Source organism: Lutra lutra, chromosome 6 (assembly GCF_902655055.1).
Source record: "Lutra lutra chromosome 6, mLutLut1.2, whole genome shotgun sequence".
NCBI classification, from domain to species: Eukaryota; Metazoa; Chordata; class Mammalia; order Carnivora; family Mustelidae; genus Lutra; species Lutra lutra.
In genome coordinates this window covers 141,471,711-141,484,061 of record NC_062283.1, presented here as the reverse complement: position 1 = coordinate 141,484,061, position 12,351 = coordinate 141,471,711, and the positions used below count along the sequence as shown (strand labels likewise).

General features: G+C 41.3%; 1 protein-coding gene across 1 annotated transcript in view; it reads left to right on the top strand.

Annotated features, from left to right (window-relative positions):
* LOC125101693 (uncharacterized) overlaps nt 1-12,351 on the top strand; it is an 88,756-nt gene that overhangs the window by 73,143 nt on the left and 3,262 nt on the right. The window contains exon 4 of the mRNA XM_047732028.1: nt 8,315-8,435. Within this exon, the coding sequence (XP_047587984.1) occupies nt 8,315-8,435 (121 nt within the window). The remainder of the gene's footprint in view (nt 1-8,314; nt 8,436-12,351) is intronic.

The window sequence follows — 12,351 nt, the reverse complement described above, 5'->3', positions numbered from 1 at the left end:
CCCTTGTCCATTTCTGACATTTTTATCCCTGCAAAGATTATTTGTTCAAATCAAAGGTAGCTATAGTGGGGGAAGGCGGCAGAGAGAAAGTGATGGGAGGCTGAGTTGTTAAAAGAGAAAGGGAGAGCTAGTTTGTGTGCAGACGGTTCTACTTGTTATTAATACTTTACTACATTGATTTGGTCACCTCCTGATCTCCTTTCCCCAACCCAAGGTGAGCTATGGCTTCAGCTGCTGGCCTTTCCCTGGAGGGCATGGGTCCTTTAATTCAGGGGGCCACTGGGGTTCCCTCTGAGGCTCTAACCTTCTGGAGTGGGACTAACTCACACATGACTCCAGCAGCCGACACAGAGTATAACAATGCCATTATTTCTTTCATTTCCTAAAGAACGTTCCCAAGGGGCCAGTTTACTCAATGAAATAATTCTGCCATTGTGGAAGGCGTCACATTTTAGTCCTCAAAAGCCAAAGAGCATTAAATGTAATTCTTCCTTGACTATGACTGTATTTGATAAAGCAAATCTTTTCTGTGTTTCTGTAAAATTTGAGTTCCATTTTCTAGTGCCTGATTCAAAACTGCATAGCTGTGTCTCCTCGCCTGTGTAGGCCCTCACCTGATATCCTGCTACCACGTCTGTTGTTCACTCCTGCACTCTTCGCTCACATGACTCAGGAACCTAAACCGTCTGCAGATGAAAATCACCTCAGTGGGGCTCAGTCGTTAAGCGGCTGCCTTCGGCTCAGGTCATGATCCCAGGGTTCTGGGATGGAGCCCCACATCGGGCTCCCTGCTCAGCAGGAAGCCTGCTTCTCCCTCTCCCACTCCCCCTGCTTGTGTTCCCTCTCTTGCTGTGTCTCTCTCTGTGTCAAATAAATAAATAAGATCTTTACAAAAAAATAGAAAATGAAAATCACCTCAGTTCCTCATGCCCGTGAAGGTGCTGCATAGGTAGAGTCAGGCAATTCAGAACTGGGCAAATACGATTACGTTCTGTGGTGTTTTCCGTAAGCTGACTTGCTTGTTGTGGCCATGGTTGAATTCTCTCCAGATATCAGCAGGTGCTTTTTTGTGGGCTCTGAAGCAGCCTGCATTCAGGAAACCATTTCAGTGCATCTGAAACAGAGTGGGAGAGTCACTGGGGACTGGTAATTAGTATGGAAACCAGCCATCAAGAGAGTTTCCCTGGTGGGCACTCTCCAAGGATCTCTTTTATCTTAAAATTGTTTGAATTGGAGGTGAGACTTTCCTTTCTTGGCCAGGGTCCACTTCTTATTTCTTCTTCTTCTTCTTTTTCTCCTATATCTTTCTGTCTACTTAAGATGATAATTCACATTGCCAGTGCTTTGTATTTGAGAGACGACATTCACATGCATGATCCTATTGTTCCTCGGCCTCATCCTGGAAGTCAGATTGGCATAAGTGAGGAAACTAAAGGTCAGAGGTCTGGTGACCACACGAAGTTCATGTGATGTAGTGTATGTGCCACCAGCTGGAAGCAGGTCATGTGAGTCTCCCTTAGCTTGCTTTCTGCTCGCCTCAGGGCCAGTGGGTCTGCCCAGTGCTGGGTTTGGGAGTTTTTTGTTTTGTTTCTTGGGGAGTGAGGTTTTGACCCACAACGTAAGAACATAGTTATTAGCTAGTCATAAAAACACAAACTAAAAAATAAATATCACTTTCCGCAGTGTTAGGAGAGCAAATGTTCCATGCCACACAATACAATACTGTGTCCAACTTTTTTTGGCGTTTCAACGGAAACGTATTTTTAAATGACGGTATCATCATTCTCATGACATTTAACTGACCAGGTCTGGACTAATAATGTGTTTAACAAATCCAGATGTTATTCTTCTGGTGGGTCATTTCCCCTCATTGTATCCACAGAGTGGTTCCTGAAACACAAAGCTATCCCTGTAGATTTCTGGTACCTCGTTGAAATTTTCCTGGATACTTTTCTACTCCCTGGGAACAATTTAATTGGTGGAGAAATATGAACTGAATATGCCTCCTGCTTTTGACATGTTCTCAAGTAACTACATGCCTTCCCCCCAAACCTAACAGCTGGCATATACAGAAAGATCCGAAAATATCATTCAATAAAGTCTGTTAGAAAAAGTGTTCACCACAAAATGCTATTTTGACAGCCATTTAAGATATAAGCAGCCAAAATGAGCCTACTCCAGCACCTTAAATTTTATATTTTTGAATCAGTGGATCGTATGAAATTGCCTCACCTGATTTCATTCATTGTTTGTGAGTTCACTTTTTCAAACCGAAATATTTATCTTGTATTATAATCACAAAAGTCTATAGATATGCTTAGTCATGCTTTTCTTGGGAGTTGTGATGGATGGTAGAAGAGATGCTGAATTATAATTCTCTTTTTGCTGATTCATTAAGCTGGCCACTCAGTTCTGACCCATGTTTGAGCTTGGTATATAGAGCTCCACTCCTTCTATTGTTAAGGATTTCAGCTCCTTGGGCAGTTTTTTTTTTTTTTTTTTAAGATTTTATTTATTTATTTGACAGAGATCACAAGTAGGCAGAGAGAGAAGGGGAGGCAGGCTCCCAGCTAAGCAGAGAGCCCGATGCGGGGTTCGATCCCAAGACCCTTGGGATCATGACCTGAGCCGAAGGCAGAGGCTTAACCCACTGAGCCACCCAGGTGCCCCTAGTTTTTTTTTTAAATATGTAATAACTTTATTGATATGTAATTTGAATATACAGTTCACCTCTTTAAACTGTAGCATTCAGTAGTGTTTAGTAAGTTCCCAGAACTGTGCAACCATAAAAACAATCAATTTTAGAATATTTCATCACTCCCTGAAGAAACCACACACCCATTAGTAACCCATAGGCAGTCTTTTGCATATGATGATTATAACCCTGGAAATTCTGCTTAAATCCAGTAGATCAATACATGTATGTATCTCTGAAAAAAAGCCAAAACAAAATCATAAAACCCAAAGACAAACATAAGAAGAGGGGAGATGGCAGCAAGTGATTCAAAGTGATTTTGGAAACCAAACAGTAAATGGGTGAAATGTTACTGACTTAGATTAGGGGATGTTGAAAGCTAACCAGTTCACAACAAGCTAACTTGTACCGCAGAACCCCGGAAAGGCTCAGAAATTGGAGGCACCTGAAGATGTGTAGGGGTATTAAATGGGCTGCCAAGTAGACTCTAATTTGGGGGGAGCTGGCGAAAAACTTGAGAGGAGGAAGTCACGTTTCAGGTTCAGTTTAAAAGCAGGAAAAGACCCAGTGTTCTTGCTCAAAAGCAGTTAGGTAGGATAAATCCCTCTTATTCAAGAAAGAACCAGCAGTTTTGCTCAATTTGGGTCTTCAACTGATTGGTTGAAGCCCACTCACATTAGGGAGAATGATCTGCTTTACTTAGTCTACCATTTAAATGTTAATATCATCTAAAAAACACCCTCACAGAAACATACAGGATAATGACTAAATTTTTGGGCATGCCATGACCCAGTCAAGCTGATATATAGAACTAACCACCACTGTCTCCTTAGGAAGTTTTCTTCTTTGCATTAACACTGCCTTTGAATGTAGGGAATGTATTTTATTTTTCCAGCCCTTTATAGAATTGTTACATAGTGGTAAAATATAGAAAACATTTTAATGAGCAGTAATTAGAACTTTTTTTAACTTTGATTTGCTAACCTTATATATGGTCAGAATATGTGTAGAGCATTTTTTGCCAATGTGAAACAAAGACAAATTAAAAAAAAAACACCTTTCTCTTTCCTAGAAAAAAAAAAAAGTGATAATTGTAGAAATAGTGGTCAATTTAAACTCTAGAAGAAATTTCGTAAGGATAACCAGCTCCTCTCTTTTCCTAGAAAAGCACTTTTGGTATAGTGCCAAGTCTAGGGATAGAATGGGTTTCCCAGAGTGTTCCAGCTGAGGCTGAAGAATTCAGGAGTGTTAGATACTCTGAGTTACCAAAACACGAAGCCTATAGGCAAAACCTATGCTTTGGAATTTCTCCCTGACACATCTGACTTCTCTCCCCCACAGTAGCAAAGCAACGTTCATGCTTGCCATGGATATTCTAGCTCTTCAGGATTACACGTTAATCCATACAACATAATTGCCTTGCTACAACTGAGTTCCCTTAATTGTGCTGAAGCATCTGAGGAATTTGACGGTGCTGGTGGTTAAGGCTGGCGTTTGTTTATACCAACCACATACATCATTAAGAAGCTTAACTTAGCAAAAGCCCTAATGCTGTAGAAATGTCATGGTAAAGATGAAATCATATCACCAGGCATATCCTAACCCAGGTAGAAAGCTGTGACTTTTTTAATGAGTCAGGGAGTCATTCCCCTGGGGCTAGGGCATGGTTGAGTTGAACGCAGAAATGACATCATCCTGACTATGTTTGGGCATTTGAGCACATGTGATCTGTACGTTGCATCCTTCATAATGGCGACAGTGATTTTGTGTCTCTCACCATAAGAAGAAAAAGACATCAGGTTTAAACTGAATTAAGTGCAGATCATTTTCAAAGCCTTAAAAAACTGGGGCTTTTAGAATTGAACTCAAAGAAGTAACAGCCTGTATCTGAACAGGCTAGGGGAAGACTGGAAGTTGTTCACATTCTTGCATTCTCTGCCTGCACGTAATGCTCTTGACACCACAAAATATGGGGGTTCTGGGGAGCCTGGGTGGCTCAGTGGGTTAAGCCTCTGTCTTTGGCTCAGGTCATGATCCCTGGGTCCTGGGATTGAGCCCCGCATCTGGCTCCCTGCTCGGTGGGGAGCCTGCTTCTCCCTCTCCGTCTGCCTCTCCCCACTGCTTGTGCTGTCTCTCAAATAAATAAAATATTAAGGAAAAAAAAGCTTTAAAAAACGTGGGGGTCCTGTAACACAGAGGGATGCTGACACCCAGAAACCCGGAGTCTCTGCAGACAGTTGGCATTGTGATACAGCGTTAGTGGAGGAGGTTAGAGATATACTTATGGCTATAAGGGTAAAATGTTGAGCCTCCATGGGTGACAGAGAAAAAGCAATTTCAATTTTTTTCTGATCAGGCACTTTGCTCAGGAAGGGAAAGGCATGGGATGTGGAAAGAAACTTGATGATGAGGCAGAACCCCAGATCCAATCCTGGCTCACTATTCACTGGCTCTGTGACTTTACACATAAAATAGAAGAATTTTGGAAGTTGTCAAACATATACAAACTTGCAGGTTTTAAAAATAAGTTGCATTCTTTTCAGAGAGATCCAGGATAGTAGGAAGATAAGTGATTTTGGCAACAGAGAGCTCAGGATCTGATTCTTGGCTCTGTGATTGAATTTCAGAATTGTCCAGGCAAGTTACTTATCTCTTAGGGATTCCATCGCCTCACTCTTAAATAATTACAGCTATTTCACAGAGTTAGGTGTGAAATAATGATTGATATTTATAGTGCAGCTAGATTGTTGCCTAAAAGATGGAAGGTAAACAGTAAGGATTCTTATCTGTAAAACGAGCAGCTTGACCAACATGATCTCTACGGTCTTATATGACTTGGAAAAATTCTAAGTAATATTATCAGCAACTCCTCTGCCCCATAGTAATGTCTTTCTTACTTCAGACTTTGCAAGAACATCAATCTTTCCCCCACTACTTTGGAAACTCCTTCTAATCTCTGTGAATTGGCACCACGTTTTACCAAGCTGTCCAATCAAATATAACATCCTTCTTCTATCTGGTTGGTATCCCTCAAACCCATTCCCATCTCTGCAAATCCATTGCTGGGCACTTTTTAGATAGTTACTGTCTCTTCTATGAATTATTGCGGTTGCCTTTTACCTGGCTTCCTGCCTTCCAGATTCCCACTGTATCAGTGGCTCAATGGAATCCAGGTTTATGTGTCCCCTCAGTCCTCATGCAGCTGGGCAGGACCTGGGGCCACCACTTTCTGTTCCGTTGTTATGCTTTATAGTATTATAGTATTACCATTTTCCATGGAGGTTGTGGATGAAGAGTCTGGGAAGCACCATTGTCTAATCCACTGTCTACACAGCAGCCAGGTTGATTTTTCTTTTCTTTTCTTTTCTTTTTTTTTTTTTTTTTTTGAGGGAGAGGAAGTGTGTAGGGGCAGAGGGAGAGGGAGAGAGAGAATCTGAAGAAGGCTCCATGCCCAGTGTGAGGCTGATGTGGGGCTCAGTCTCAAAACCCTGAAATCATGACTTGATCCAAAATCAAGTGTCAGACACTTGGGGCACCCGGGTGGCTCAGCTGGTTAAGCATCTGACTCTTGATCTCATCTCAGGGTTGTGAGATGGAGCCTGCATCAGGCTCTATGGTGGGTCTGGAACCTGCTCCACATTCTCTCTCCCTCTCACTGTTCCCCTCTTCCCTACTCCCCACCTCCACTTGCCCACTTGTGCTCTCTCTCAAAAAAAGAAAAGTCAGATGCTCAGCCAACTGAGCCACCTGGGTGCCACCAAATTGGTCTTTGAAAGAAAACATGTAATCATGTTTATAATCAGCAGTGGTTCCTCATGTTGCCCTTAGGATGGATTAAAATTCCTTAGCCCGCCAGATAAAGGTCACTTCATCAGATTTAATTTATATCAGACTTGCCAGACGTTATCTTGAGAAAATATTATCCAAATTCTTTTAATTCCTTTTTTGGCATACTGACAAGTTAGCTTGGAGAAGTGAGCTTATAGAATTCTCTCACAGTAGAGAGGAGAGACTCCTGCCCCCAGTTGTAGATGGAGTCAGAAGGGAAAAGGACAGGATGTGCAGGAGGGAAAGGAAAGGCCACCAATTCCTGACGCTAGTGATGGTGGGGAAGAGAAGGGAGACAGTGTGTGAGGAGGAGGGAAGTTAAGTATAGAGAGCCACCGGTCAGTCCAAGTCTCTGAGAGGGTGAGAGCCCATTCAGTCAGTGGGTATTACCAAGAGTAAGGAAGGGAGATACTGCCCAGCCATTGTAGAGCCTCAGAAAAAAATGGCTGTGTGGGTACTTTCTGAGGTTCAGCCTCAGTTCCTGTGTGGAAATGAAGCTAATGCTGAGGTATGGCAGGGTAACCTGGGCATGGCTCGATGGAACCCCGCACCATGGCTCAGGGAAGGGAGCTGGTGGGAGCCCAAGTGAGGTGTAAGGAGCCACAGAGACTTTCTGGTCCAGACCAGGCCGAGAGGACCCCATCACATGTTCTTCCAATACCTACGATGACAAGGAGCTCTGGAATCATGCTGTGAACCACAGTGTCTCCCCCAGACCTCAAAGGCATATCTGTCTCATAACTTTGTTCTTATATACCTGGATAGCATTTCAAGAAAGAAGCAGAAGACAGGGAAGCTTCTTGAGAAACTAGGTATTTTTTTCCCAAGAAAGACTTGGCATTCCCTAAATTATTAGGTTGAACTATGTTTTTATTATTATTATTTATTATTATTATTATTATTATTTTTTTTTTTTGAGAGAGAGCACACAGGTAAATGGGCAGTAGGAGCGCATCAGAGGCAGAGGGGGAGAGAGAGAGAATCTTACGAAGGCTCCATACCAAGCATAGAGCCTGACGCAGGGCTCGATCTCACCACCCTGAGATCATGACCTGAGCCGAAATCAAGAGTTGGACCCTTAACTGACTGAGCCACTGGATCAGACTGTGTTTTAATTTGTTTTTCTATTTACTAGACTTAGGAAAAAGACAAACTAAAGAAAGTACATATTTTCTGCACATCTCAGTTGGAGTCTGTGAAATCTTTTGCACACCTGCTCAAGGAACAGTGGTGGGAATAAGTCAGAACGGAAAACCCTCAGTCCCTCTTTCCCAGGTTTCCCCTCTTCTCCTACATCTAATGGTTTACAAAGTCAGCAGAGAATTGAAGGCATTGCTTTGAGGTTCTGGTTTGGGCCGCAGATTGATGTTGTTGTTAACACACGCAAGATGAGTGGATTTAGATCCAGGACCAGGATTGTGAACTGTCCTTGCGACAAGTTTAACTTGATGTAATACTGCATTATCAATGTCAAAATATATTTTGGAAGTTGGTGGGGGGCTGTCTGGTTAAGAAAGGGATTGGGACAGGGGGTATGGACTGGAGAGCTCCCAATATAGGAGTGATAAGAGAAGTTATTGGGGTGGATGAGATCTCCCTGGAACACAGTAGGAAGAACATACATTGATGGCGGAGGAAAGGGTCAGTGTAGGAAATCGAGAAAGACAACTTGTGTGGAAGATGGTCAGTTGGGAGAAGCAAGACGTTTTGAAACGCTAAAGAGGAGAGACTTTCCAGAAAGACTTTGTGATAAGTTGGGTTAAATGACTTCATTATTGATTCATTCAACAGATACTAAGTGCTTATCATATGCCTGGTATGGTATCAGGCTCTGGGGAGGCAAAGAGGAAAAGACAAGACGACAGGTGCAAGGTGGTTGGGTGGGATGTGAACCTGGAAGGAGGGCGGGGATGTTTCACTTCATTTTTCATTTCATTTCATTAATTTTTATTTTTTCAGCTTTTATTGAGATATAATTGACAAATGACAGAGAAAATTGTAAAATATTTGAAGTGGACAAATGGTGATTTGATATATACACACTGTAAAGGGCTCCCCCAGGTTGAGTCACTTAATAGATCATATCCATCACCTCACATGTTTACATTTTTTTTCCTGACAAGAACATTTAAGTTCTATTTTCTTAGCAAACTTCAATGATACATCACAGTGTCATCAACTCTGGGTTGCTTCTTTTTAGACATAGAAGGCCGATATATAAATGAAGACATGTTCTGTGATGCTGGTAAATATCAGAACCTCTTTGAGCCATTATTGTAAAACAGAGAATTACTGTTCGGATTAAACCAGCTCCTACTGCTAAAGGCCTCAAGGCAGCTGAAGGGATTCCCTCCCAGTAGCAGTAGTGGAGAAGTAGTGGAGAAAATTCTCTGAGAGTGAGGTCCTGGGCTGGAAGAAGAGAGAGGACATTTGGAAGCTGCTGCTAAGGAGGCCAAGGGAAGTCGGGGACCACGACTTCTAAGGTCCTCACTAACTCCGTGGTTCAATGATATTTCTTCCCCCTGAAGTATTTTTTTAAGCCAGCAGTTTCATCCAAAACTGAAGTCTCTTTGTACTCTGCCCAAGAACAACAGAAGTCCTAGTATAATTATAAGCCTTGACAGGAAAACAGTACCCAAGGGAACCTTCCCTGGGATGGGAGGAGGCTTTCTTCAGTGGTGTTGTCCCTTCCCTGACACCCCCCAGATTGGGTCTGGTCCAGCCTGAAGATCCTGGACTGACCTTACCTTGGAAAGAGATGCCACTAGGGGGTGGGGGTTGGGGTGGGGAGATAGTGCTGATGCCAGTTTACTTCCAGGTCCAGTCCATATGTGGGTTTCCTTTACAGCGGGCATGGGATTTGGTTACATCCAGTAAGAGGGACTAAGGGATAGGGATGATACATGTATATTTTGATACACAGTGTATATATATTGTTTTTTTATGGGGGGGGAGGGAGAGGGAGAGAGTGACTTCCAATGTGGGACTTCATCTCATGACCCTGAGATCATGACCTGAACTGAGATCGAGTCAGACGCTTAACCAACTGAGCCACCCAGGCACCCACCAGTTAGGGTATATTTTAATGGATTTTATGGTATATATTTAATGGATTTTAAATAAGTACTCAGTTCATTCCTTTGTTTTTCCATTTAAGAAACATATTTCAGAAGCATACATATAATATTCCTATCCTAAAAAATTCCTTACTTAAATTTTCTGCCATTTTCTTTCTAGTTAGTTTTCTTTGCCTAACTAATATATGTAATGTCACCATTAAAATATTGTGCTTTTATTTCCTTAATGTCCACTGTCTTTGGATGAAGTCACTAAGTGAATTAAGCCCCTTTTGTACTTCTTGTTTTCTTTCTTTATAGAAAATAAAATGTAGAAGTAGTTTCATGTGGTTATTAACAAAAGAAGTTAATTTAATCCTTAGTGATACTGATTTCACAGTTTTTCTTCTCTATAAATTGCTGTAGCTTGTTTTAATGAAACAACTTGTGAAATTTCCTGAAGTAATGTTATTTTTTCTTCTCTTCCTTTTTCTCACATACTTTCAAATTTAATTTAGGAGCTCAAAATATCTCTATTTCTGTGTCTAACTGTTAAGGTTCTTATCCTTAAAAAAAGCATTCTTCCACAGAAATTAAAAACCCAGAATGAATGTATGACTTGAGACTCATGTCAAAGTTAGGAGACAATGACTTGCTGATGGGTAGAAAGAAGATCTTCATTAGGCAGCTCTCTCTTCGGTCTTTTCGTGGAAAGTGCCCTTTTCCTATTAAATAGCAATACTTAGGAGAATCCTAAGGAGAGATGGAAAGACACTGTATGGGATTTATTAATGATGCTGTCTCCTTGATAGGAAGTCTGAGAAATACACCAGCCCTCCAGATGTCAATGTCCTACACAGAATCTTGGTTTGAAAGTCTGATCAGAGCTTGATGTAACTGCAGTCTGGGACCACATACTCTCTTTCACTGGTGCTATGACTTTTTGGCAGTCTCGGTGGGTTCACCTTCTGGACTGTTCCACTGCAATTTCAGTGAAGTTGCAAACTGTTTTACATAGGTGTATAATGGCACTGATGTACTAAAAGCCATGTCTTATATGGCGTCTCACGGGCAAACTGAAAAGTAACTGCCTTGCCAATGTTTTAACCTATGTTATAATACTTTTTACTTTAAGTATTTAAAAAAATGTTCTTGCTGTTTTTGAACTATGGTCAATTCACAAAGCAAACTATGCAAATATTACTACAGACAGAACTTCTATGCATGTTAAGTTTCCTATTCTTGGGACAGTTAAAATATCCAGTGTTGTTGGTCAGTCTTTTTCTTTTGTTTGGTTTTGTGGTTCTTTCTTTAAATTCTGCTTTGATGACCACAACAAAATCATAGTTTGGCATTTGAGCAATGGTAGCACGTTAGCTATTTTAAAGAACCTAAGTCTGACTTAGGATGGAGGAACAGTGAAAACAAACGTTGGGAATTTGATTTTCTGATCAGTCACCGGAGAATGGATTTTTTCCATCTGGCATGGTGACAATGAGGACATTTATTTAGAAGGCATGGTCAGAGGAGTGCCTGGCTGGCGTGGGAGTCTTGATCTCAGCGTTGTGAGTTCAAGCCCCATATTGGGTGTAGAGGTAAATTAAAAAAAAAAAAAAAGGAGGACAAAACGAAACTCATGGTCAGAGAATCTTGAAATTTCTGAGCTATAGGGAGTCTTAAATTCTTATACAATTTTATACGGACAACTGTCTTGCTTTTATAGAGATGCAAGCAGAAGAGAAGGGAAGTGATTCGTCTAAGGGCACTTAGCTGTTACTGGTAGAAACAACTAGACCTGAATTCTCTAGTGTCCCAGTTCAATACTCTGTTTACTATACAACAAATTATGAAAGCTGAGGTATGGAGAAAGTTGAGGTATGAATACAGGGAATTGGGGTGGGATTTTGAAAACAATTATCACAGGGCTCCATTTCCTAAACCAGCTTTGTTTGGAACCTGTTAACTAGATTCAGCTAACCATGTAGTTGTTAAGGGCGAAAGGAGTTGAGATTTGCCTTGATGGGTTTCATGCCTTTGAAGTCTGCAAGAGATTTGGAATCTAATTCTAATTTTGACACTTACAGTTTTAGGCTTAGATGCCTCAATTATAAAATCAGTGGCTTGGAGGGAATCTGTGTTTATCAAACTTTAGCCTGGATGAGAATTACCTGGAGGGCTTGTTACAACTAATTGTCTGGGCTCAATCCTCAGGTTTCTGGTTCAATAGATCCAGGTGGGGATTTGCATTTCTAATAAATTTGCAGGTTGTCGGAGGACCACATTTTGAGAACTCATGGCCTAGAGATCACCTTAAAGGTCTTTTACTGTGCAAAAAATTCTTAACTGTCTTATCTTAACGTCCTTGGCAAACGAAAGTTACTACTTTGTTCTTCAGCTGGCTCTCGGAAGGGATGGGGCAGGGAGGTGTTGTACTAATGAAACCAAGTTTTGTGAGATCCTCAAATGAAAGATACAAGTTCTTTCCAGAATGATTTTAAAAGAGTATTATGTTGAAAGTCACAAATGTTGGAACAAGAAGGTGAGATTCTCGTACAAAAAGGAACTGAGAGAACTCTGCTGTACTGAGTGGATTATAAGCGTCTCAGCAGTGCCTTCCCATGGAAGCCAACTCAAAACAAACCTTATTTATTTAAATTGGAGTCAGTGGGAGTTCCCAATGAGAGAAAATAGAAGATCAAAGCAGTAAATGAAAAACCATGCAACGAGAGTTTTACAAAACTACTATCTAAAGAATTCTAAAGAAAAATGGGG